Consider the following 23,951-nt stretch of genomic DNA (forward strand, 5'->3'; position numbering starts at 1 on the left):
TCTACAGAAAGGAAAGGGCAGGAAGGCAGGCAGAGAGGATTGGGATGGGGCCAGCAGAGACTCCCGCTGCCCCCTCCCTGGGTGCAGGTGGCGGCAAGGAGCCCATCGCCCCGCGGACAGCTCTGCCCCGCACCCCTGCGGAGCCGGGAGCCCACGTGTGCGCTGGGGCCTGATTGGTGGCAGATGGGCACGGGGAGACCCCACTTGGATGGCACTGCCATCCTTGGCCCCCACTAAGCAGAGCACACAGCAACAACCTGGAGACCATGGTCTCTGGGATGTGGACCCAGGGCATAGGGGTCGGTGTGGGTGCCTGGCAGAGGAGCAGAGAGCTGGGACCAAGGCCGGAAGCCACAGTGGCCAGCACCCAGCAAGAAGCCCGGGCGGGTCAAGGGTCGGGGAAGCACAGCAGTGAGGCCAGGAAGGAGGCCAAGGAACCCAGAAGGCTCAGCCGACATGGCAGAGAACAGGCATGAGGGAGTGGTTAGCAGGAGCCACAGAACCCAGCGCCGGTCCTAGCAGGAAATTTCTGCAGGAACGACGGGGACAGAGATTCGCAGCACAGAGCATGCCTGGGGACAGGCGCTGGGGACCTGGTGGAGCAGGTGGCCCTGCCCCGGCCAAGCCGGAGTAGCCTCCAGCTGCTTCTGAGCCCCATTTGGCCACAGTGACAGAAGCTGTGCGAATTAAGAAGAGGAATTTGCCAAAAGGAACTGGGCAGCTCCTGGACTGCAGGGGGCTGAAGCAGCGGACAGGGGGAGGCCCCTCCACCGAGGCACGACCTGCCAGGCAGAGGGGCTCATGTGGTTGCCCGCATCCTAACCCTGAGCCCCCTTGCCGCGCCATCCCTGCCGAAGTTCAGCAGGGAGATCTGAGCAGGGGCCCCTCCTCCCAGCCTGGCACCTTCTCAGCAGGAGACACGCTCTGCTTCAGGTGCCTCAAATGACCCCAGAGGGACCCCCAGTTACCAGGTGCTGCTCGGGGGGCAGCAGTGAGGCTGAAGGGGCCCTGGGGCAGGACTCTGGGACAGGGCTCACGTGGGAGCAGCTCTCCGCCAACCCAGGCCCCACCCTGGACCAGCGGTCAGGTGGCAGACACCACCGGTGGGGTGGGATGTGCGCGCGGAACAAGAAGTAGAAACCCTTTTATTCCCGTGTCTTACATTTACATTTTATTAGCTAATCAACATCAACATGCAAAAATAAGCGTTGAATACAAACCTCTACAATACGGTTTCGTGTAAACTACAATGGTTCATTTGATTTGAAAAGTCATCGGTGGTTACTTCAACTGAACTATTGGCTTCTGTAATGAATAGTGTTTAGAGCTAAAGTTACGGAGCCGTCGGCAAGGCCTCTGCAGACCCCGGTCCAGTGGATTTCCACGGATACATTCTCAGGCAGGAGATAAGGCGGCACGAGTGACATGACACTGAGCCTACACACATCCTAACACAGCCCCGTGGGTGCGGCTGCAGGCAGGTGGCGGTCCTGGAGGCCGGCCCCACCCGCGGTGCTGGCGTTTTGGCAGCAGCTCTACAGAGAAGTGACAGGGTCCCTCGTGGCACCGAGTCGCCGCAGGTCTGGCACGGCCACCAACGCTCCCGGGCCACGGCCGAGGACTAGCCTGTCCCCCGGGGTTCCTCGTTAGCAAAAGGGAGGGAACTGTGAGAACACAGGGAAGGGATCAGTTCCTATGGTGAAAGGTTCTAGCCTCCCTCCGCGTGGTCAGTCTTTAAAGAAGTTTCTCTGAAAGGTGAAAGCGCTTCAGAAGCGTCGAAGAGCTGACTTGTTACAAAATCAAGTACGAGCTTGTTAAATCTTACTTCTTCTCTTCCCAAGAGTGTTTGTCGTTGCTCACTGATCTTTGGTCGCAAGAAACAGAAAGGCAGGCAGGCAGGGGCCTGCAGCCGCCCTGGGTGCGGCGACCCGCCTACATGATGTACACCTTCTCGGCCTGGGAGAAGTGGAAGACCTCTTTGGTTCTCGGGCAGACGACTTTATCATCCTGCCGGATAGAGAGCAGGGACTGAAAAGAAAGACCAAGCGCATTAAGAAGAGCCAATATGGTTTAAATCAACGTTTCTATGAGAAACGCACAGAACCAAGTCTCGGGAAACAAGTCACTGCATTTCTTAAAAGTTACTTCGGGCAGGTACTCCTGCCCTAAGCCTTCAGGGCCCAGCCCTGCTAGCCCCGCCCACCCTATGACCCCGCCCACTCTTCCTACAGGCCTCACCCCTCCCTCCGCAGCCCAGGCCCCGCCCTCACGTTGTAGCCGTAGACGTAGCCGTTGGGCAGCATCATGGGCGGGTTGTTCTCGTTCATGACGTCCCCCGAGATCTTGCAGACCAGACGCGAGTTGGCGCAGTGCGCCATGGGCAGGGGCTGCGCCAGCTTGTTCAGGGAGCGGCTGCACACTGGGCAGTCGGGGCTCCGCGAGCTGCCGTCCTCCTTGTAGCACTGCCTGTGCGCGGGTTAAGGAGGGCGGGGGCCGGCCGAGGTTCTAGGGGGTCCCCCGGGCACCTCGGGGGAGGCTGTTCCGAATGGCTCGATCCATGGAGTTTGGGCAGGACCTGGAGGCGGCCCGGCTCAGGGCAGGTTTCCACTGGGCACCCCCTCCCCCAGTCTCAACACCGTGGGGCTGCAGCCCAACTAAGGCACGGGTCTGAAGTCGGGGGATGCAGCGCCCGTTTCAAGGTGGAGGACGAGGGCGCTAAGGAGCGGGGTCTTGGACCCCAGCCCCACACTAAGGGGGGCACACGGGGAGCCACTCCCAGCGCGAAGGATACGGTGTCTTTATGGCCGAGAGGCCGGCTTGCAGGGTGAGGGTGAACACGGAGTTGTTCCCCAGCTGGTGCAGCCGGTAGTTGTCGTACCGGAACTGCTGGATCAGCATCCGCCACCGGGCCGGGTCCAGCAGGTCCTGGAAGAAGCGGGGCAGAGTTGGGGTGACAACAGCAAACAAACGCGAAATCTTCTTCCCTGCAGATGAAAGGTGACTGGAGGAAGTCACCCCACTAACCCGCAGGCGGGCGGCTGGAGGGCAGCCTTGACTTCGGCCCGCGGCGAGCCCACTGCTGACTCGCTTTCTGGGACACCGACTTGTTGGGCGGGGACTCGGCTGCTCTGGAGCATGTGTCCTGCGGCCTCGAGGCAAGTCAAGGACTTGGGGCTGCAAGGACAGCTCGGCACGGAGCGAGCTCCAGAGCCTCTTGCTAAGAGCATTAAGGTCTGAAAGGAGAAGCCTTATTCCAGGAAACCACTTATTAGAAGAGAAGATTAAATCATGTCCATGCCTAAAACCGCCCAGGTTTAGACTCAAGAAGAGAACGCAGGGAAGGAGGGGGAGACACACACACAAGCACAGTCAGAGGTTCTGTGTGAGCTCCTCAAGAGTCCTGGCGTACGGTACACATCGCACTCCAACGTTTAAGAAATGCTTTTAATGTTTCTTTTATCCAAGTCCACGGAGAATGAGGTCCACACCCTGGGGCTGGCACTGCCCAGTGCCGACTCCGAGGCCCTGCGCAGCCTCTCAAAACAAAGCACTTCGTCCCGTTCCCGCCGTGACCTGTCGGGACACGCCTGTGACTTGCCACCACGAGGGACAAGGGTTTCGCTCCCTTAACCAGGCTGCTCCAGCACGTTTCAGGAGTATCTGGCCCCCTGCTCCTGCTTCCAGTACACTCCACTGTCCCAACTCCGTTTCTGAGTTTCCCGCACCCTAGATCCCCCACTTGCTCTGAGCCGAGGTTCTCCTGTGTCATCTTGGTCTTCTCTTTTGTGCTGCTCAATCTGTCTGACCAACCTTCATAGGTGGGAGGCTGTGTGGAGAGCTCTGCCCCGGGAAAGGGTCGCCTGCCCTGGCGGCTGTGGCTTCCGCCCTGGCCCGGAGCCCATTCTGAGGCTCGGCCCCTCCTGTCCGCAAAGCCATGATGGCAGCACTCGCCTGGCTCTTTACAGCCCCTGCAAGGCCACACCGGGGAAGGAAGGGACACGCTCCATGCCCTCCTGAGCTGGACATCTGGCCCCAAGGGCAGGCCAGCCTTTCTTGCACTTCTAACAAATCTCCAGAGCAGGAAGACCAAACGCTGTGAGTTAAAACCTGAGTTTAGACCTGAAGATCTCTGTGACCTGCGGACTTATATTCCCAAACACTACAGAAGGTGTGAGTTCAGTCAGGGCGAGAAGCTTCCAGCCACCTCCCGAAGGCCTGCGCCACACGCCCTGGGCGGCAGGGGCTGGGTCTGCCAGAGGCCCCACAGAACTCTGCGGGGCAGGCGGGGCTGCAGGGCAAACACTCAGGGCCTTGGACGGAGACCAGCTTCAAGGCCTGGAGCACAGGGCTGGTTCACCACACAAAGGGGTTTTACCCTCTCCCTGCACACGAGGAAATGCCGAGGCCCAAGGCAATGGACAGGGAGGCCCTCTGGGAGGGAATGGGGTCACGACGGTGGAGCCTCATGAATGGGATTAGGGCCCGTCTAAGAAGAGCTTCCAGAGGGCTCCCAACCCTTCCGCCACGGGAGGACACAGCAGAAGTCTGCGACTCGGATGAGGGCCTCACCAGACCCCGCTGGCACCTGATCTTGGACTTCTAGCCTCCAGAACCGTTTGCTAACATTCTGCTGTTCACAAGCCATCTGTGGTGTGTTGTCGCAGACTCCAGAAGGGACTAAGACAGAAACCGGCTACCGGAAGTGGATGCTTTAGGTAACAAATACCTAAACACGGGGGTGTGGCTTTGGAACTGGGCAATGGGCAGCAGCTAGAAACTTGGAGGTGACGCCACACAGAATGGACCATTAAAAGGTGGGCCCAGGAGGAGGAAGGGAGAGCGGCAGGGAGCGCCCCAGGCTCCGCAGAGAAACCTAGGAGCTGTGGACTGTCAAGGCCACTGTGATGAGGCCTCAGATGGAACGAGGATTGTGTTACTGGGACTGGAGGGAGGGCTCCTTGTTACGAGGCGTGCCGAGCCTGGCCGAGCTGTATTCGTGGACAGGGAGCTGTGGGTGATGAGCTGTCTCTGAGCAAAGTGCTGAAGGTGTAGCTGGGCTTCTCTTGAGTGTTTATAACAAAAACCAAGAAGAGAGGAATGACTTAAAGACAGAATCGTTCATCAAAAGGAAGCACAACTTCAGCATTTGGGAAACCCTGTTCACATTGTAAACACTGAGAAAGGCTGTTGAGGAGAGGAGACCAGTGGTGGGCGGCACCCAGGACTCAATGGGCCACCCCAGGGAAAACAGCCAGTTTGAACCTCAGGGGAAGGAGAAGGGAAGGAATGAAGGGGGGGCTGTCAGACCTCTTAGGTTTTACAGGACGGGACTTGCGGTGTTTTTCCAAGAGAAGGTTCAAAGGTCATTAGGGCGGCCCCCAGGTTTCAAAAGGACCACAGCTGTGGGGGGTATGCCCCTGCCCAGACCCACATGGACCCTCAAGGTCAAGGAGAGCCACCCAAGGGGGAGGGACCGAGGGCAGATGTGCCCAGTGATCCTGGCGCAGGGAAGAGAAAGCAAATCAGGAACAAGCGGGGTCGGGAAAGACATTGGCAGAGCCGTGCAGAGGCCCCGCCCTGTCCAGCCCTGACCAGGCACTCCAGAGAGAGAGGCGCCCCTGGGGAGAGAAAGGGAGCGGTCAGGCACTTGGAACTGCACTTTGCAGCTGATGCGCTTCGGGAGGTTTTCTGATTTAAGGTTTTTTTACCAGCATAATGGGAACAAGATGGGAAAAGTGACCCTGGGTCCCACGACTCAGGCCCAAGACGGGAAAGGAACAAGTCGTGCGTGGGCCACGCTCGACTGTGGCAGTGACTACAGACCAGACCTTACGAGCACCCAGGGCCCCCAGGCGCACCCTACCTTGTAGGGGGAGATGTGCGTGTCCGGCGGGAACGCCAGCATGCCCATGACCTGGCGGACCTCGTCCAGCTGGCTCCCTTCGGCCTGACTGAAGTGCTTTCTCGCGTGTCTGGAAAAGGACAGCGCGGCCTGTTGAAGTCTGCGCTCCCAGCGCCGGGAAGCTGAGCCCGGCTCCACGGCAGCTGCGGGATCCTGGGCCCCGCCCCCACCCAGACACGCACAAAGCCTCGGTACTCAGGGCCCCCCTCCTCAAGGGGATGGGGACGGGCTGCGAGGCACCAAGTACAGAATTCCACCCAGAGGACACCCAGAGGCAGTGCCTGAACGCAAATGGTACCTGCCCGAGCCATTCCAGGTGACCCTGGGTGCCAGGAACCTGGCCCAACGACATCCGTGGCACCCGGATCCGACCTGCCCCTCCTCCTGCACAGCCCCTGGGGCCCCAGAGAGGGTCCAGCCTTCCAGCTCTGCAGTGACCCCCAGAACAGCCTCACTCACATCCACCGATCGATCAGACCCCAGGCGCTGAGCCCTGCCTGTGCAGGTGGAAACAGCAGGAGGGGGCGGGGACCCCTGCCGCCACGCCTGCACTCCAGCTTCCTTCCCTGAGGCTCCCTGTGGAGAGCAATACTGGCCCCGCACACCCTCTAACCACCACATCCTGGGCTGGGAGCCCCCCAGCCCGGCGCCCCATGCCTCCAGGAGACAGAGCTCAGGGCGCGAGGCTGAAGCTGCAGCAGCGGGAGGACCGACACAGCTGCCCAGGGCTCTCTTGCCCTGGGGACACTGTGCTCCCCGCTGCCTACAGCCTGACCTGGGACGGCCATTTGCTCCAGGGACCACGACGGGAAGAGTGCGGCGGAGGCCTGGCCCTGTCGGGGGCGCCCGCGGCCTCACCCCTGCTCAGCAATGGGAGAGAAGCGGCCGTGCGTCCCTGGGCAGGGCCCAGCCAGCCAGAGAAGACCTGCCAGACACCCGCCCTGCCTGCCCCCAACCCAGACCGGGAGGGGACCCAAAACGCCCGCCCCGAGAGTCAGGAGAAAGGCCTACCTCACAGCATCCAGCCTCTTGTTCTGCCGGATGAGCTCTATGAACTCCTGGATCCTGAGGCTGAACTCCAGGCAGCTCTGAGGGTGAAGACAAGACAATGGGCAGCTTAGACGGGGTCACCGGAGCCACGTGCCAGCTTGAGGCCACGCGCACAGCGACAGCCGCTCCGAGTAGCGAGGGAGGCAGGGCTGCCACTGAAACCGTGATCTCAATCCACAGTCGTGGCTTTCTGGGCTCTGACGGGCTGGGGCCCGGCCCCTCCCAGCGCAGCCTCGGCCAAGTGTGCCCCCGAGTGCGTCCCTCGGGCCAGGCAGGGGAGGGCAGGGAGGGCCGGCAGGCGGCGCCGGGGGCGAGAAGCAGAGTGAGCCTTCGGCAGCGCAGAGGGCGGCGGGTAACCGCACAGACACAGCGGCCCAGTTCCTGTTAAGTCAGCAAGCGCACACCCTCCTCTACCTCCAGCCCCGCCGGCCGGCAGCCCTCAGCCACACGGGGCGCCTTCCACCGCCAGGCGGCTCTGGAGCCAGGCCGTGTTGAGGCCTGGGCACCCGGTGGGTGGGAGGGAGCGCTGGGCGAGGACCCTCAGGGTGGGGGCCGTGAGAACTCCGGGAGAATGCTCCAGGCAGAGGGATGAGCCAGTTCAGAGGCCCTGGGGGGGGCGGGGCCTGGGGCACTTGGCCAGGACCAGGTGAAGGAGGCAGAGGTAGTGAGAGCCGGTCAGGGGCTGGTTCCTGGAAGAGGCGGGAGCCCCAGGATTTGCCGAGGGTGCAAGGGGTCTGGGGCTGGGGCTGCTGTGCCATGAGGTGGCTGTTTCCCAAAGGCGTCACCTGGGAGGCGTCAGTCCCAAAGCTCCACAGGAGACTCTGCGGGCGGCTAACGGGGCCCCAGCCAGTGGGGTCGCTTGTATGGAAGCCCAAACTAACTGTGAAATCTTAGCGATATCAATCCAATTGGGGCTAAAATCCCTGCGGTTGGGGGTAGAGGGCAAGCAGGCAAAACGAACTTGCGTGACCTAAGGTGAAAAACCTGGATTATTTTACAAAAGAAGTAATTTAGATGATCACATCTTGAACATGGTTTCCACCAGAGACAGAATACATGGAATTAACAGAACAGGACGCAAACCTCACTGTCACTGTCACAGCGCCCAGGTCGCAAGATGGTGTGAACGGTGCTCTACGCCTGACGCTTCAACTCAAGTTTGCCAACCCCGCAGCTCCCCACCCAAGCCCCGGCGTGCACACTGCATTCTGGGGAAGCGCCTGGGCCGGACCCTGGGAGGACACCCTCCACAAAGCCCCCAGACCCGCCCCAGGGACACGGGGTGAGGCCAGGTTGACTTGACCGCCGGACCGTGCTGTCCAGGGCGTCCAAGGCACGGCAGAGATGCAGAGAGCCACTTACCTGGTGCCCACACATCCACCCCACAGGTGCTCAGGGAAGGCGGTCTCCCAGCCCGAGCCCCCCTCCCTGCCCTCTGCACGGGGGACTAAGCCCTGGGCAGCAGTCTGTCCTGACCCCCGACTGGGTGGGGCAGGACGTGGGCCGCCTGGCAGGTGCCGCACAAACCAGTGAAGAGGACACGCCCCCTTCAGAGGCCAGACCAGCAGGGCCGAGAGGGGGAGCAGCGGGGAGAGGCCCCGCCTGCCTCCGGGGTCCCCGTGACTGCTGCTGCTTGGGGCCGCCGGTGGATGTGCAGCCGAGGAGCGTCACGGGTAAACGCTGGGCCACAGCTTTACACAACTGACACGTGGAAATGTGTTGGCGTTATTTGCGGTGGCTCTTTGCTCTCCAGGTTAACCTTCAAACAGTCTGCTGAGAGGGAAGCACACACGCAGGCGGTCACGCTCCACGTGGACAGCTACGATCTGGGTGACGTCACGTGCTGCTGGCTGAACACGCCCTGTGCTGTCTGAGAAAGGCGTGGCGTTCTCCCATTTATGACCCCTTCCGAGTTTGCAGACACGCAGCACACACGCTGCTGCCTCTGTTAGCCTGACGTGTCCGGAGACCCAGGTCAACTCCGGAGACTTTCCTTGCTGCGCCTATCCTTGGAAGTATTTCTCAACTGCGGGAAACGTGGGTCTCAGAGTTGCTTTTCTTGTCTAGAATCTCATCACTGATCTGAGGGATCCCTGGCATTTGGCACGGGCACCCATAACCCCCCGCCCCAGCTCCCTCCCCTCCCTGGCCTGCGAGTGTGATATAGTGCGGGAGCTCGTGTGTGCCCACACATGTACGAACTGTACAGTGACTGCGTGCTGACTTGTGTTCAGACGCTATTTTGTACTGAGCACGTTCCGGTGTCGTCAGGTTGTCCTCCAAGTGCGCTTCTGGATGACTACTTATGCTCCTTCAAGTTACATGGCGAGGTCACAGCAATGTGCCATCCGTGGATTCGGTCCCTGCCAGCCCACCCCCTGGTAGCTGCAAGGCCCCCGCTTTGACCCGGCCCACGTGGTGTGCCCTGGCCAAGCAGCGGTGTTCTCTGGGAGGGAACAGGGCTTGCAGAAACCGCCTGTCGCGACCGGAGGCCTATTTTCCTTCTGCCCTGGTCCCCACCGAGCGCACAGCCGTGGGGGTGGAGCAGGAGAGCGGGCGCGTGTTACATACCAATTCTGGCTTTCCTTTTATGGTTTCCATACCAAGATCCTCACTCTCTTTAGGGGAGCCACTGGCCACTCTACTTTTCCGTCCCGTCTTCGCGTCGTGCTCGCTTTGGCGGCCCTGAGTGGCAGAGAGTGTCACCCTTGGCTGGTGACTATGTGCACACGACAAGCTCAACGGGGCGGGGTTAGAGGCACTCAGTTTAGGACACAGAAGACAAAGTTTTTCTGACAGAGGCAGGAAAGGTTAATACAATCAAGCATTTCTGCAAGCCCTAAGGCAAATGACACCTTTCAGTAAGCATGTTTAAATTCTGCAATTTATGTTTAAGTGCCTACTTTTTAAGCTGCTTGTGGGTCTCAAGGAAGGCTGTATTGGAGAATATCCCAGCCTGGAACTCTGCACCCTGGCAGGCGGGCACCCGCTCCCACTGGCTTCCACACGTGTGTGGGGGCCGACCCGGCGCCAACCCCCCGCAGCGGCCACGCGCAGCGCAAGCCCGGTCAACACCTCGTGCCTTCAGAACCTCATGCTCAGAACTTCTGTCCAAACCATAATGTAGAGGGGGTGCACTTTTCAGGGATTTTACCTAAAACCCAAACGCCACCCCCAATAAAACCCCAAAACCCACACCAAACCCAATAACCCTCCACTATGAATCAGAACCCCAGAACTCTGAACCAACAGGTGAAAGCACTTCGGCTCTACTGCAGGTGGCAAAGCTGCCTCCCCACCCTGCAAGCTCTGCCCAGGCGCGTCCTGCCCCCTCCAAGAGCCCTGTCAGGTGTAGCCCCGCCCCTCCAGGAGCCCCGCCCAGGCGCAGCCCCGCACACCTTCATCTTGCGCAGCCGGGACTTGTTGTCGTGGCACCAGGCCAGGCAGGTGGCCGTTTCTCGCCTCTCCAGGGACTCCTCCACCTCTTTGGCTGTCAGGAACATCTCGATGTTCACTAAGTCCTGCAGGGAAGGAAGTACCGGCTCAGAGAACGGGACCCCGGACCCGCCTAAGGCCGGCCCCACACAGCACCCGGTGCCCAGCAGTCTCATCTTATAGGAGCACCCCCGCCCCCTGCCGGGGCAGCCCCTCCGTGGGCCGGGTCTGCACAGCAGGCAGGCCTGCGCCCCAGTTAGATGCTGGGTCCCAGGCCCCCTGAGAGCCCAGGCCCTGCCAGAACCTGGGGCCCTGAAGGGCAGAGGTCTGCCCGCCATCACCTCTCAGGGCAGCCACGGAGACCCAGCAGTTCATACTCTCATTTTCTGTGTTTTGCTCTGCAGATTGATTTAAAGTTTAGATTTTTGAGACGGGGCAGCAGGGTGGTTAGGGTCTGCAACTCTCTGCCCTCCGTTGTCTGCTCCCCTCTCTCCATCCCTGAGGCCTGGCAATCTGGGAGGGCAGGCCAAGTGCAGCTGCATCTGCTGGGCTGGAGGATCCCAGTAGGGCCAGGGACCCACAGTAACGAACCCACCAACTCAAGTGCACACCTGCTGCAGTCAAGGGGGCTCTGTGTGGTGCCAGGAAGTGCAAGGCCCCCAGCAAGAGGTTGGGTTACAGCCAGCGAGAAGGACCTCCCTGGTCGCACACGGCAAGGTGAAGAATGCTCAGACATCACAAAAGGAGGGGGGTCATTAGAAGAAAACGAAAATTTCAAAAGGTAAACTTCTCTTCCATCTGGAACAGACTCGAGCAGAAAACGTTAGTGAAGATCGTTTTCTCAGTTACCAGGTGGAACACCCAACACAAACATCCCTGGAACCCCGTGTCTCCAGAGTCCCCACTCAGGCCTCATGGGCTGCTGGGCACTGCAGAGCACAGGACAAGAGAGCTTTCTTGCCCACACTCTCTCAACCAAGGTCTGCCACGGCAAAGCAAGCCAGGAGCTCGCCACCGAACTTCTGTACCCAGGCACCAGGGCCACGTCAAGCTCCCTGCAGGAGCTGTGCTGCAAAAGGACACAGAGTCCTACTGGTGGATGCAGTGTTAAGGTGCAAGCTTTTAAGTAAGAGACACCTATTCTATTTCAAGAGAAAGTCACTGAATGCATATAGCTAATGATGCTGCAGTGAAAACCAGGCACTTACAGCAAAATTAACAGGAAGAAATAATTGAGTACAGTTACTTGGCAACAAGGCGGCACCCATGGACTGCTAGCTCCTGAAGCATCTCCTGCGGAACCAAATGGGTCAAGGGCAGAAGAGCAGCTGACCAGAGGGCCCGGGGTGTGCTCCTGTTGGGGGGGGGGGCACACTGGAGATGCCCTGTCAGCTTTCCAGCTCCTGCACGGCTGCTCCAGACAGCGGGCAGGTCAGGGTGGCCAAGCAAGGGCGGCTCTACCCACGTCCTCAGTAGGGACGGCGGCTGGGCCCGCAGGAAGCGCCCCCAACCTCCCCGTCCTGACTGCCGATTACGGAACAGGACCCAGTCAGACAGGGCTGGGAGTGTGGCGGGCCGAGCACCACGGCCACTGCTCCTCCCGGCTGCTACCTGGCGTTGCCCTCCCGAGGGGAGCTCTGACGACGAGGTGCCCCGTGGCTGCCGTAACCAGGACTCACTAATCCAGTTCTCTGCTCACCACCCTCACTGCAGAGGTGGGCTGCTTTCTCATGTCGCTTCCTTGGCCATTTCTCCACTGTCTTCTTTCTCCTGAACCCTTCCCACTGGGCAAAGGCCAGGCCCCCAGACAACATTCTAGTCTTTCTTCTCCCATTTCCCATCTTTTCCAGTTCTGCTCAAAATCCAAGAGGTGGCCTCTCCTGCCTGCACCCCCCGGCATCCCGGGTCTTTCCAGGTCTTTCCTTTCCTGCTGACGGTCCTCTGACATCCTCGGACCCTCAGTTATGGGTGCCACAGTGAAGATGTTAAACTAGCCAGTGGGAGGTGGGCCAGAGTGAGCGCCAACCACAGTCCGCTCCCGGGAGGCGCAAGCATGGAAGCTGCTAACGCAGGGACCACAGCGGACTCCACCGGGCGTTCCTCCCTTCTTGGCCATCTGCATAGCCCGCACTCCCCCTCCTCGTGGTGTCCTTTGATGAAAAGAAGTTCTTGACATGAAGGAGCTCCAGCTGCAGCCTCTTCCTGGGAGGCCTCGCCCACCCCAAGGCCAAGAGGATGTCCTCCTGCATCTGCTTCTGAAAGAGACTTGGATTTCTGCGCTCTGTGTGAAGCTGGGGGCTCCTGTGGAAACCCCCTTCCATGACTATCTCCTCGACGAGGTGCATGCCAACCTTCTCGGGCTGTGACCTTCTTCTGAGAACCGCCAGCCCCTCCCCCGCCACCCTCCGGTCCCTCTTGGCACTTCTGCAGACACGTCACCTTCACCAAATCTCATCTGGCTTCGTGCTTCTCCCCTCTACAAGGTGCACGTTTGGGGGCCAGGAGGCGTGGGGAGCTCGTGCCCCACCAGCCACCGCAGGTGTGCATGGCCGCACCCTCGCAGGTGCAGGGGGGTTGGGGGGGGCACGCGGCAGTGAAGCCTGACGCCCACTGCAGATGGACAGGCTGTGCCAGGAATCTCACTGAGGCTAGGAGAGCCCGTTGGTCAGAAGCTGGCCGTGCTGGGCAGGGGAGGGAGGGGTGAGGAGAGCAGGCACCAGGGACCACTGGGCACCGAGCTTAGACTGGTGGCCCTGCTGTCCACAGCAGGAGCCTGGGCACGCGGCACACGCAACTCCAGGGAGCTGCCCGGGGCTGGGGTGCAAGAGTTAGGAGCCCCCCGTCCCCAGCCCCACTGCACAAGTGTGTCAGCCACATCGAAGGAAAGGCCTAGGGCTGGAACTAGACAGGGACATGGACACAGCAGGAAGTGGGGCCAGGGCGCACAGCGAGGACCTGCAGATGCCGGTGTGGGGGTGACAGCACGATGCTGTCAGGGACCCAAGGCCACCTGCCGGGACAGGGGGCAGGGTCTCATGCTGGGGTTTCGAGCCACTAGGGCTGAGCCCCTCAACCCAGGGTGGGAGCCACGCACACACGGGTGACATTTAAACCATGCCAGGGGATGGGACTCGCGGGGTGGGGGGGCAGGGGGCAGGTGGGCCCCAGGCGGCCAGCAGTGCTCAGACTGAGAACTTAAGAGTGAGGAGGGGCGGAACCAGTGGGTCCTGAGTGTGTGGCAGAGGAGCAGGCTGAGACGGGACCCCACGTGGAGACGAGGGAGACACTGCCGTCCACACGGATTCTGCCGCCAGAGGCTCCAGTCAACACAGGATGCGGACAGGGTCGGGTGGCCACGCACTCTGGTCTGAACAGCCCGAGCAACTGTTCCTTGCCCCCCCGCCCCCCAGTGAAGGCTGCCCTTGGGACACCAGGGTACCACTGCCCCCAGCCACACCGCCCCGAAGGCCAGAGAAAGGTGCAGGCCGACCTGCAGAGGCCTGGCGGGGGGTGGTGACAGCCCCCTTCACCACGGGCCAGCAGCCAAGGGTATCAAGTACTTCCACACCTGCACCCCCAGGGCCACCACACACGGACAGATGGAAAACGTGCCTGACCCCAGAGAAAGGCGTCACCCCCAGGAGAACGGTCACGGGACGCACCTGGCAGCAGGAAAGCGGGCAGCGGTGCGGGGAGGGATCCCTGTCCACACTCTAGCTCCTCGGAACATGTGTAAACCATTGCGGCAGGTGCAACGCACCCCTAGAGCCGTCACGAGCGGGAGGGGACCTCCCAGCTCAGGACGCACGAATGGCCGAGTGGAGCCTCCACGAAGGGCTGGGAAGCCCGTTGCCCTGGGAACCCGCAGCCCCGCGCCCACCTCGATGCCACTCTGGCGCGCCAGCTTCACAGCCGTGTTGTAGTAGCCGCAGCGCAGCAGGTGCTCCACCATCATGCGGTCCATGCGCTTCCTCTTCCACACGCTGGCCGCTGCTGGCTGGTCACTGCTGTGCTCCTTGAGGTGCTCGATCCTGCGCTTGCACAGCTTGGCGCTCTCATCCTCTGCCTGGATGGACTCCACCGCCTGTGACACGCGAACAGAGGGGGCGCTCAGGATGGGCAGAGACCAGGCACCCCAACCCGACCGCCGAGGACCAGGAGGCAGGGAGGTCAGAGGGGAGCTGGGGCCCAGGGCCACAAGCAGCAAGAGTGTGCGGGGCTGCTGCTACCGAGGGGACGGCAGGGTCTGTCCACCTCCTCAGGGATGTTACTGCTTTACATACGCTGGGGCTATGCTGCCAGAGGCGTAGAACTTAAAATTTGTCATAGCTTCCTGGTTAATGAAACTACTTGTCATTATAACATGACTTTCTTTTATAATACTTTCCCTTAAAGGCAATTTTGCTCAAAATTAAGACAGCCAGGTGGAAGTGTTCTACGCCTGCGCGTCACATAGCAGCCACTGTCAACCACCTGAAGTGTAGCTCATGCAACCCCAGCAGTGAATTCTTTTTTTTTTTTTGCGGTACGTGGGCCTCTCACTGTTGTGGCCTCTCCCATTGTGGAGCACAGGCTCCGGACGCACAGGCTCAGCGGCCATGGCTCACGGGCCCAGCCGCTCCGCAGCATGTGGGATCTTCCCGGACCGAGGCATGAACCCGTGTCCCCTGCATCGGCAGGCGAACTCTCAACCACTGTGCCACCAGAGAAGGCCCCAGCAGTGAATTCTTGATTTTATTCCATTTAAATGTTAGTGGGCACAGGTGGCTGGTGGCTAGGCACTGGACAGCAGGTCCAGAATTCTGGTCGGCCCTTGTTTCCTTCCAGCACATTCCACTATGGTTTGGCTTCCAACTGCCATCAAGAAGTCAGCTGTCAGGATATTTGCTGCTCCTTGACAAGCAGATTTTCCTCTACCTGCTTTTAAGATTTTTCTGTCTCTCTTTTCTTCAGTCTCACTATGTGAAAATCCTAGTTACGTTTACTTTTATTTAACCTGTTTAGGTCTCCCTGTCATTCTCCCCGCATATCTCTGCCCCCGCCCGCCTCTCCTGGACTCTGGCCCACTGCATAGTCCCTGCTCTGTTCCCTAATCTCTCACCCTCTCATGTGCTCTCATCTTTTCATCCCTGTGCTGTATTCTAGGTAATTTCCTCAGACCCACCTTCCAGCTCACTAACTCTCTCTTTAGCTTGGTCTGATTGTTAAGCGTTAAAATGTTTGTTGTAAGCAAACATTTGAGTTTTTCATTTGCTATTTTTCACTTCTTGTATTTTTACTTGGTTCTTTTTAACTTTAAATGACATATTTTCTATTCCCTGCAGATATTTTCAAGCTATTTTTTCATCCTTTAAGCACAGTAAAGTATGGTATTTGATAGTTTCTGTACCTGAAGTCTGTGCAGATCTCTTTCTATTCCTGCTGTGTCGCAGTCATGGTGTCTTGTGTACCTGTCCTGGTTACTGTAGTTGAACAATCTGATGCTCAGATGGAAGGCATCCTCCACTCAAGAGAACTGCATTTACTCTACCTGGAGCCTGGAGGCAGCACCCGCTGGGACCACTCAGACCAGGTTGAAGGAGGGGGTGGGCGGCAGTGCTTTTCCTGGCAAGTCCACTTCTGGGCACCCTCACCTGAGGTGTAGTGCTGCTGGGTCCTACCATCAGGCCCCCAACTCTAATGGCCCTGAGTCACTGACCAGCGAGGCCCTTGCTGGGGGCTCTCTCTAGGCAGCAGGGGTCCCTCGCCTTCTAGCCCACCTGACACCCTGCTCTCCAATTCTGGTGAATAAAATGTTTTCAAATATCTTATCTCACTTTTTAGGGCCTACCAGTGGGCATACCTACCATTCCCAGAAACAAGATACCCTATGTGCTGTTTTGAGGTGAAATTGTGAAAATAATAAATCAATCTACTACCCATCCTGGCCTCCCCAACCTGGGCTCCCTGGGACATCTGGAGTCAGGATAACCTGGCCCTACAGGAACAGGAATGTGGGTCGGGAAGCCGGCCTTACAGCTGACAGACTCCAGAGCGTGGACAGCAGGGGAGGGGGGCCCCTCCACCGCAGCTCCCCCACCACTGCAGCTCCCCCAGGAGGTGGCCCCTTCTCAGGACAACTGGGTGAAGGGTGCGCCCATGGGGTGCATGCAGCCTGGGGGCAGGGCAGGCAGCATGGCCTGGAAGCAGCACTGACCTTCCTCTTGAGGACACTGAGCTTCTCCACCACACCATCCAGGAGGCTGACCACAGAGTCCACGGCTGGACAGCTGCTCAGGGTCTTCTCCAGCTCAGCCACTACCATGGTGACGTGGCTCGTCTCCCGGTCAATGTTCTTCTGTGCAGCACGGAAGCGCTTGTTCAGTGTTTCATAGGGCACCTGAAGAAGACAGAAGGCCACTTAGTCCACACTGTCGGCGGGTGGGCACCACCCATCGTCCACGTGGGATGTGCGGGCCTCCTTCGTGGCACTTTTTGAGGCAAGAGGCTTCAGCTTCTCATTCTCTAAAAATGCATCTCCTCTAAAACCTGCCCGAGGCCCACAAAAGGCCCGTGTGAGCGAGGGTCACCTGTGTTCCTAGACAAGGACACAAAGGCTGAGATGCACCCTGACCCACATCTAAGATGTAGTGCAGTCTCCACTCTTCCCAGAAACCTCCATAAGTCAGCAGACAGAAAGATCACCAAATTCATCTAGAATAACACAGTTAAGGAAATGACCAAAAAGGAGAGCAGTACTGGGGGCTTTAATCGATTGGACATGGAAGCCCACGATGTGCAGCAGAGATGCTGATGAGCCTGGTGGGCACCAGGTTGAGGCCGGACAGAAAGCAGCACCTCAGGTGCACCTCAGGGTTAGGAAAGTGACGGCATCAGCACCCATGGGAGATCACAGGCACACATTTAACTGATCTCAATGAGAGGACGCCCACTCCCCTGAGTTATTAAAAGAACACCCATTCCCTCCAGAGCACGGGAAGATAGAAAACCCACGAAGCATCACTGAAAAGTCTGAAGAACTGCTGTTCACACACCCTTCGGCCCCCACGGTCATCACAGCGCAGCAGGCAGGGTCCAGCACCGCACCCCGGGGACCCCTAGGGAAACCCACCGAAGACAGGGACTCCCTGCCAGCACTCCCCGCTCACATGGCGGGTCTCCGTGGAATTCTGCGATGGCTGCCACAAACCGGCCCTGTGAGCGCTTCGTCTTCAGGCCTGTCCAGCAGGGAAGCACCCACTCCCAGGGCACTGCTGGCTCCACCAGCACTTGCTAGGCACCAGCCGTGTGCCAGATACTGTGCCTGGCAGGGAGGAGACCTAGGCCTGGCTCAGAGCCTGGGCTTCCCAGCAGCAGAGACCCTGGGGTGATGGCAGAGACGGGCAGGGCCAGGCTCCAGCCACAGAGGGGCCACCACAGCAGGACTCTTTGCCAGAGACCCAGCAAGGCCAGCACTGTCCTTGCCGTCAGCTACCACTGCCATTCAGCAGTGCGTAAACATGCCTGTTCACGCCTTGGGTCTCATCAGTAGTCTGAGGGGCAGAATGCCACGAGCCGAGCCACATCTGCCATGTGTGACGGGGTGGGCTCGGCAAGGGGTGGTCAGCCCGCTGGGACTCGGGCTCGCTGATGACCTGCTGTGGGGTGGCTATCAAAGCACAACCGAGCTAAGAGACCAAGCCCAGCAGGATACGGGAGACGGCCTCACAAGGATGTTCGGGGCCACCTGCTGCTGGTGGGTGGCGTGGGTCCCCCTGCATGGGCCACTGGACTGGTCTCTGTGGTCCACCCCCCACACTGGCCGCCTCCTCTGGACTCAGTACTTCCTGTAAGAAAAAACGGAGGGGCTCCTTCGGTGTCCACTTGGCCAGAAAGTGACCACTGCGTACAGCACCCAACACGGTGCCAGGCTCATGGCAGACAGCAAACCACGTGTGGTGAAGGATCCCCCCAGCTCCTGTGGAGGGTGTGTCCTGCCACAGGATGGGATTTCTGGAGGGTGGAGGCACAACCCAGCCTTCAACCACCACCCGTGGTCTCCACGACCAGGACTGGGGGGGATGGGTCTCTGCAATGGGAGCGGCACGTAGAGCAACCCCAAGATTGTGTGACACCGGCACCGGGGAAGATGCCCCAGGGTACTCAGCTGCCTTCGGTTTGCCCCCCAACGCCACCGTCCTGACCCGATGACCCTCCCCAGGCAGCCTCCATGGTGCGCAGACAGGGAGAGACACCCGCAGTGGGCTGAGTCAGGGCTGGTGGGGTGTCACTGATGACCACAAACTCCCTTCCAAGCTGTTTGTTAAACCCAAGTGAGTGTAGGCGTTAATTTTACTGCTTGAAAGAGTGAGCACTCAGTTCCAGAACGACTGGGAAGTGGGTCACCGGCTGTGCCCTCAGGACCCGGGGCCAGGAGCGGAGGCAGCCTGCCCGGGTCCCGCAGGCCGTCTGCGTGAACACATTGTGTATTTGTAATCTGAGCTGGACCGATGAATTCATAAAAGAAAACAAAGTGGAATTACTAGAAAACAAGTTGAACAAATCCCACGATGCACAACAAACGAAAGCTCCTAAGTTGTTTTTTATTATCACATCCAGACGTTAAAATTCTATTCCAATAAATATAATCAAAACAACCATGACACAGGAGAAAAGAGTCACATGCCTGCACAGGCACAGGTGCGATCATGGGCCAGGAGTCCGCGGGTCCCTGTCCCGGGCCAGAGAGCCTGCACGGGCTGGGCACACACCGGTACACCCGTGCACGTCACCGAGGCAGGGTGATTCCAAAGAAAGCTCCGTGGGCTGGGGATCCGACTTTTAACTCTTACCCAAAAAAGATGCCGGTGATGCTCTCACATTCATCCTCAGTCCACCGTTAGGATCCAGTCCCAACAATTTATACTGTAAGGTAATAGTCAAGCTTACTTATTTCTCTTCCGAGGAAAGAAGCCGACTCAGGATCTGGCATACGTCCACGGTGCGGGAATGGAACCATGGCACAGCCCGGCCGGTGGTGGTGGTGGCAGCGAGGGTGCTGCCCCCGCACGTGGCCCACACCCCGCCCCACCCAAGCCCCTGACGGCTCCAGACACTCCCGTCCCCCAGAGGCCTCCCCTGCACCTGCACCAGCCCCACGCCTCTCCTGGCCCTGGCCATCCTCCCACGCCCCAGACCACCGGCCCACATGCTCGGGGGCCACGCCAGCTGGGCCACGCGCTCTGCAGGGCTGAGCTTTCGGGTCTCACCCTCTGCTGCCCATGCCGCCCACCCTGAGCTCGGCCACCCACCCCCCTGCACGAGCACCTGGAATCAATGTCCTTCCTGGGGACACTGGGCCGCCCAGGCCTTGCCTCTCCCGCCTTTCCCCAACTGTCCCCTGCTGTTCTGTCACCAACAGCTCCACAGGCTCCTTCCCAAGGGGCTTTTGCCAAAAGAAGGGGTGGAATTTCAGAAATGCTGAAGACTCTAAACCATGCCAAAGTATCACTGAGAACGAGGCAAAACTGAGATGCTTTCTGATAGGCAAGGCTCCAAACCCCTTAGCAGCCAAACCCCTTCTGGGAGGAAAATTACTCAGACAGTCCTCAGTGAGACAACAAAATCACAGAGACATGAGAAATGTCAGTGAGGTGGGAAACCAACAAAGAGCCAGACCAAGAGAAAAAAGTACATTCCTAAGAGCACAGGCAATAAAAACAAGGGTAACAAATGGGACTACACTAAACTTTAAAACTTCTGCAAAGCAAAGGAAACAATCATCAGAGTGCAACGGGAACGGGAAGAGACGTTTGCAAACCACACACCTGATAAGGGTTACTATCCAGGCTTCATAAGGAACCCCGACAGCTCCATGACAGAGAGACAACCCAACTGAGAAATGAGCCATGGACTTGAACTGACATTTCTCCGAAGAAGAGAGACGCGGCCCCAACACGTGTGGGAGGCGCTCAGCACCACTAACACTCGGGGAAACGCCAGTCACAACCACGAGGAGAGCAGTGCACACCTTGGGATGCTCCCAGCGGGAACAGGAAGCAGCAGTGCCTGGGGGTGCCGGCCCCTACTCAGGGACTCCACCTCCAGGACCCGAAGGAACAGTGTGTGCTGTGGGGCGTTCTGTCAGAGTGGCCCAAGCTGACTTAGAGAGTCCTAGAGATCTGAGCGTGATACAGCACTGCTAGACACTTAGAAATGATGGAGATGGTTCATTTGTTTTCTACCTGGATAAAAAAATATCCTGAATGATTTTGGTGACATACGGGCAATGGTGCCTGATTCAAAGCACTGGTCCAGGACGGAACGGAGACCAAGGAGGGTGGGAGACCCGGGGGGTGGACCCACGTGCACAGTCCGTGTGGCCAACCAAAGAGACAGGGTAATTCAGGGCAGAGAAGACAGGCTGTCTCCGCAACAGAGGTGCCGGGACTGGACCCCACGTGGGAAAAGGACAAACCTCAACCTGTGCCTCATACAATCTGCACATATTCCCTTGACATGGACCACAGACCTCAACATAAAAGCTGAAACTGTAAAAATCCTTGACGTAAACATAGAAGAAAATCTTCACAACCTTGAAATAGGCAAAGATTTCTTGCAGGTATACAGAATGCACTAACTGTAAAAGAGGAATCAGTAAATTAGTCTTTACCAAAACTAAAACTTTCGCCCTTTGAAAGATAATTTAAGGTAAGCTGCACCACTTTTTTTTTAAACCACCCCCCCCTTTTGTAAGTTATTTTTGGCTGCATTGGGTCTTCGTTTCTGCGTGTGGGCTTTCTCTAGTTGCGGCAAGCGGGGGCTACTCTTTGTGGCGGTGTGCAGGCTTCTCACTGAGGTGGCTTCTCTTGTTGCGGAGCACGGGCTCTAGGCACATGGGCTTCAGTAGCTGTGGCTCATAGGCTCTGGAGTGCAGGCTCAGTAGTTGTGGCACACAAGCTTAGTTGCTCCGTGGCATGTGGGATATTCCCAGACCAGGGCTCGAACCCGTGTCCCCTGCATTGACGGGCGGATTCTTAAGCACTGTGCCACCAGGGAAGTCCTCCTGCATCACTTTTTATTTTACCAATTTCTAATTGAGATATAATTCAGATACTATAAAATTCACCCTTTTAATTCAAGTATACAACTTAGTGGTGTTTAGTATCATCACAAGGTTGTGCAACCATCAGCATCATCTACTTCCAGAACATTTTCATCACCCCAAAAAGAAACCTGCTGCCTACAGAATTACTCCCCATAGCCAGGCAACCAGCCACTAATCTACTGTCTACTTGAATGGACCTGCCTATTCTGGACATTTCGTATCAATGGAATCATACATTCTGTGGCCTTTTGTGTCTGGCTTTTTAAAAAAACTTAGCATAATGCTTCCAAGACTCATCCATGATGTAGCATGTACTTCATTCCTTTTTATGGCTGAATAGTATTCCATTATGCGATACCACATTTGTTTATACACTCATAAGTTGATGGACATTTTAGTTGCTTCCACTTTGGATCTATTATGAATAATAAGCCTATAAATTCCTGCACAGGTTTTTGTATGGGCATGTTTTCACTTCTCCTGGGTAGATTATCTAGGAGTGGAACTGCTAGGCCATATGGTAACTCTGTGTAACTTTCTGAAGAACTACCAGACTGCTTTCCGCAGTGGCTGCACCATTTTACATTCCTCAGAGTCTATCAGGACTTTAGTTTCTCCACACCCTCATCCAACACTTGTTACTGTCCATCTTTCTGATCACAGTCATTCCCATGGGTAAAAGCAGTGCCTCATCATGGTTTCATTATTTCACTAATGATGAATGATGTCGTGCATCTCCTCTTATGCTCATTAGCCATTTGTATCTCTTCTTCAGAGGAGTCTCCTCAAACCATTTGCTTGTTTTTACATCTGGTTATTTGTCTTTATATTATTGAACTGTAAGAGTTCTTTACATATTCTGGATCCTAGATCCTTATCAAAAGTGATCTGCAGGGCTTCCCAGGTGGCACAGTGGTTGAGAGTCCGCCTGCCAATGCAGGCGATGCGGGTTTGTGCCCCGGTCCGGGAAGATCCTACATGCCGCGGAGCGGCTAGGACCGTGAGCCATGGCCGCTGAGCCTGCGCGTCCGGAGCCTGTGCTCCGCAACGGGAGAGGCCACAACAGTGAGAGGCCCGCATACCGCAAAAAAAAAAAAAACCAAAAAACTGCAAACATTTTCTGTTGTGAGTAGTCTTTTCACTTTCTTAACAGCATACCTTTGAAACACAAGCTTCTTCCCTTTAATGAAATCCAATTTATCAGTGTTATTGTGAATAAAACTTTTTTCTTCATTTCCCTTTTCACTGTTCATTTCTAGGATACAGAAATACAAATTATTTCTATTATATAAACTGATCTTGTATCCTGCAACCTTGCCGAACCAGATTATTAGTTCTAACAGGTTTGTGTGTGTGTGTGTTGTGTACGTGTGTATTCCTTAGGACTTTCCATACACAAGATGATTTCATCTGCAAATTGAGTTTTACTTATTCCTTTCCAATTTGAATGCCTGTTATTTATTTTTCTTGCCCAAATGGCCCAATTGGAACCTCCAGGACAATGCTGAATGGAAATGGTGAGTGGACATCCTTGTCTTTTTGCTGATCTTAGGGGAAAGTTTTTGGTGTTTCACCACTAAGCATGATGTCGGCTGTGGTTTTCTCAGAGATGCCCTTTATCAGGTAGAGGAAGTTCTCTCCTATTCCTAGTTTGTTGAGTGTTTTTATCATGAAAGGGTGATGGATTTTGTCAAGTGTTTTTATCTGTGTCTATTGAGGTGATCATGTGGTTTTTGTCCTTTATACTATTAGTATGGCATTGACTTTTACATGTTGAACCAACCTTGCATTCCTGGGGTAAATCCCACTTAGTCATGGTACATAATCCTTTTTATATGTTGTCAGATTCAGTTTGCTGGCATGCTGTTGAGGATTTTAGCACCTATATTCATTCATAAGGACTGATGTGTAGTTTTCTTGTGGTATTGTCTGTCTGGTTTTGGTATCAGGGTAGAACTGACCTCACAGAACAAGCTGGGAAACTTCCTTCCGCTTCCATTTTCTGGCTGTTTGTGAGGGAGCAATGTTAACTCTTTTTTAAACATTTAATAGAATTCACCAGTGAAGCCATCATGTCCTGGGGTTTTTCTTTATGGGAAGTTTTTTTTTTTTTTTTTTAATCTTTTTACATGGTATACGCTATTCAGCCATCATTTTTACAAAAGGGTGATTTTATGTGGTTCAACTCAACACATTTTTCCTTCTACATATTTTCTGTTTGTATTCCTCACCCAATACTCAACAAGGAAGAGGGTATTGGAGCTTTCTCATCAATTTGAACCAGCTTTTTATGGTTCACATTTAGTGGATTTGTTAAAGGTTTGTTACTTGCTTTTAAATTCTGGTTTTATCTTATCTGGTTATACCAAAAAATTAAATTTGTATTAACCAAATCTACTTAATGTTTCCTTGGTAATTTGTTTCACTCCAGCTCTTAAGATCATAGAATTTCTCCACTTAATTAGTTGAATGTTAAAT

The 23,951-nt window shown here is 56.7% G+C and overlaps 1 protein-coding gene across 3 annotated transcripts in view; it reads right to left on the minus strand.

The window, feature by feature from the left end:
- Window positions 1-1,143: 1,143 nt before the first annotated feature.
- Window positions 1,144-23,951, minus strand: part of MAEA (macrophage erythroblast attacher, E3 ubiquitin ligase) — a 31,044-nt gene continuing 8,236 nt past the window's right edge. The window contains exons 2-10 of one of the 3 annotated variants that reach the window (XM_081240973.1): window positions 16,584-16,766; window positions 14,268-14,471; window positions 10,351-10,473; window positions 9,524-9,637; window positions 6,914-6,990; window positions 5,864-5,972; window positions 2,792-2,925; window positions 2,271-2,466; window positions 1,144-2,028 (exon numbers count right to left, since the gene is read on the minus strand). In XM_081240973.1, coding sequence (XP_081097099.1) covers window positions 1,933-2,028; window positions 2,271-2,466; window positions 2,792-2,925; window positions 5,864-5,972; window positions 6,914-6,990; window positions 9,524-9,637; window positions 10,351-10,473; window positions 14,268-14,471; window positions 16,584-16,766 — 1,236 coding nt within the window. In that variant the 3' untranslated portion in view covers window positions 1,144-1,932. The remainder of the gene's footprint in view (window positions 2,029-2,270; window positions 2,467-2,791; window positions 2,926-5,863; window positions 5,973-6,913; window positions 6,991-9,523; window positions 9,638-10,350; window positions 10,474-14,267; window positions 14,472-16,583; window positions 16,767-23,951) is intronic. The other 2 variants (XM_081240974.1, XM_081240975.1) reach the window with 2 other exon arrangements.

This window comes from Mesoplodon bidens (genome assembly GCF_964165515.1).
Source record: "Mesoplodon bidens genome assembly, chromosome: 1".
Taxonomy (NCBI): Eukaryota; Metazoa; Chordata; class Mammalia; order Artiodactyla; family Ziphiidae; genus Mesoplodon; species Mesoplodon bidens.